At 31.9% G+C, this 3,117-nt stretch overlaps 1 protein-coding gene across 1 annotated transcript; it reads left to right on the top strand.

Moving 5' to 3' along the window:
- Positions 1-981: 981 nt before the first annotated feature.
- Positions 982-2,748, top strand: LOC110699448 (WUSCHEL-related homeobox 5-like). The gene is made up of 2 exons (XM_021876956.1): positions 982-1,757; positions 2,272-2,748. The coding sequence occupies exons 1-2, from the start codon at positions 1,391-1,393 to the stop codon at positions 2,487-2,489; spliced, it is 585 nt and encodes a 194-aa protein (XP_021732648.1). The 5' UTR covers positions 982-1,390; the 3' UTR covers positions 2,490-2,748.
- The last annotated feature ends 369 nt before the right edge of the window (positions 2,749-3,117 follow it).

Raw genomic sequence — 3,117 nt, 5'->3', positions numbered from 1 at the left:
GATGAATGTACCAAAATTTCAAATTAGAGTATATATCAACCAAACTTCTTCATATGAAATACTCGCTGATGTATATATATACTGTTCGTTTAATTTACAAATGGGATATGCGTCTTATAAAATGCTCATTTATTCATGTTGACAAATAAAACATAAGAATGTATGTTCATATATGTTCACAAACAAATTATTTTATGAATATATAAGAGCTGCACTTGTTTATTTATGGAGAGATTGTTATATACACCCGTGTGTACGATACACTCATGAATATTTTGTTCTCATTTTGATGATTGTTTTACATTTAATCATCAAATGAAGAGCAAAAACTAACTTTGGATTAGTTGGGTGCACGATACACCTGGGTATGTATAAAGTATTGTATTATTTAAGTTCATAAAATATTGTTGAATTAAATACTTAATCATTTACATACTACTACTTAGATAATAGAGACCATTCAGAGCTCACTTAGTCATTCAATAATATTTGCAAAATACATTACTAGCATGCACCAATTCAATATAGCTTACACAACTCATTTCATTTAGTGTTCATCTATAGGGCTTTTAGAAAGGTCTCCTAATATTCCAGGTATCAAAGCTCGAGTGGAGTTCAAGATAAACCAGTGTCATAATCATAATTATAGATATAATTAACATGTGAGTTATTCTCTTAACATACTAAAACGTGACAGCTTATGCAACGAACTTATTACCTCCTTCTTCCCTGAATTATTGATACGTTTGACTTTATTATACTTTTCTTATACTAGCTTTTACCACAGTTTTTTTTAATAACATACGAGTATTAAAAACAAAATGTATTATGAATTACGAAGTAGTATTAATTAATATAAAGTTTCATAATATATTATTTTTAATTACATTTTTTTTACTAAAATTCAATTAAATATATTAAAGGTCAAACAAATTTATTGGCATGTACGCCAATTTTAAATTTTTGATTGTGTCAATAATAATTTCGTGGGACAGAGAGAGTACTATTCATATAAAGTTAGACGACCAGAATAATGTAAGAGGTAACAAACTAATAATCTGTTGCATTTCTGATCCCCTTATACAAATCCGTAGTAAATTAATTAATAAAAAGTTAAGAAAAAAACTAGTTGCATTGACATAAAGGCATCGAGGATTGCACTATAAAAGCAACACCCACGCTAAGCCACACTACCTACACCTTATTAGTATTCTTAATTACCCCTTTGGAGTTCTGAACTGCCCTAACTTAGCTAAAACAACAAAAAGAGAAAGAGAGAGAGAAATCAGCAGAAAGCTGAGAACACAAGATCAGAAAAATCTTTCTTGTTCTTCTTCTATTTTTTAGGCCCACAAAAACATACATACTCTTACATACCAATATCTATCATATGGAAGAAGGGATGTCAGGCTTTTGCATCCAAACTACAAAGACTACTATGGCTGCTTCTTACGGAAGCGGCGGCGGGGGGCCGCCTAGTAGCGGCACCAAGTGCGGGCGCTGGAACCCGACCGCGGAACAGGTTAGGGTTCTTACGGACTTATTCAGGTCAGGGCTTCGAACACCGAGCACTGACCAGATCCAGAAGATATCTACTCAGTTGAGCTTTTATGGTAAGATTGAGAGTAAGAATGTTTTCTACTGGTTTCAAAACCATAAGGCTAGGGAGAGACAAAAACGACGTCGTGTTTCTAAGGATCATGATGCTCCTTGCTTTCAACTTGATGACCATCTTAAACCTATTGCTCCTGCTAAATGTAAGTTTTCTTGCTTGTTAAAGTATTCATACTCGATCTCGTATGTATGTATAAGTTGCATACATAATGAGGTTTAATTTAAAGTAGTTTACATATGATAGTAATCGTATGTTTATTTGGAAAACTAACAACTGAAAAATTGGATGCTACTTTTTCTAACAAGTAACAACTGAAATTACTTATTTTTAAGTTTTAAAATAAAACTCACAACTATGATGAACAAGTCGTTTGTAGTTAATATTTGTTTTTGGTACAATGAGAAAAACCAGTTTATAGAATACAAAACCAACTTGGAGTTTCAACCACTAATTTAAAATTTTGGTTGACTTAGTCTTCCGACACTAGGTTTTGTCTAACTGGCTCATCAATAGACGGATTTACAATAAACTTTGGATAATACACGTCTTCCTTAGTTAGCTATGAATGTTAAATCATTGAAATGATGTTTAAGTGATGCATAGCAGCATAGTCCAATATGAGTATGGTTATTAGGTCTAATACATTGTTTTTGCAGATTTTGGTGAGATAAATCAAATTGCATGCGAACCGGAACGAGCAATTGAAACACTTCAACTCTTCCCATTGAACTCATACCATGAACAAGAGTCCGATAAGCTAAGGATGTTCTCAAATGACTGCTGCAAGGAGAATTATGCAACATTTGCTGCATACACATTTGGAAGAGATCATTTCGATCATCCCCCTTTGGATTTGCGCTTAAGTTTCTTCTAATTAAACCAATAGTTAATTACTGTTATTACTAGAAGCACACTAATTACTAGCTAGATTAACATAAACTATAAAAACATTAAGATAGAAACAAATATATTTCCTTTTAAAAAGGTAGGAACTATGGTATTATGTTATGCTTTTTTTTCAAATTTCAACTTGTTTATTGTAATTTGACGTTTGATATTGTAATTAGTGCATGCATGCATGGCACTGAGATGAAATTATATGTAGAAAATCGATGAAGTTATGGAAATTAACGAAAAAGCGTGGACATTCTATCCTTTCTTTGATCCTATGACTTGTTTATAAACGGAGTAATTTTAATTGATTTGTTCATTGTTCTCTGTGTTTACTCTGTTGTTTGGATCATTTTTGTTTTTGATTATATTCAAGAGGTTGGGAATTCAAATTTGTTCCTTCAAGAAGAGATGTTTGTTTGAATTGCATTATAATATATCGGTCTCATGGACATTCGAGTTTCGAGAGATAGGTTTAATAATGCTACATACTCATTCAACTTGAAAGTATAACTTGTTCGTTTCACCTATTTTTATAAATGACCCATACAAACTTCAAACTTATGCCCAATTGCCCATATAAATCTTCATCATACATTAAGGATGTTAGA

The sequence above is a fragment of the Chenopodium quinoa genome, unplaced genomic scaffold (assembly GCF_001683475.1).
Source record: "Chenopodium quinoa cultivar QQ74 unplaced genomic scaffold, ASM168347v1, whole genome shotgun sequence".
Lineage (NCBI taxonomy): Eukaryota > Viridiplantae > Streptophyta > Magnoliopsida > Caryophyllales > Amaranthaceae > Chenopodium > Chenopodium quinoa.
This window is presented reverse-complemented; position numbering and strand designations above follow the sequence as displayed.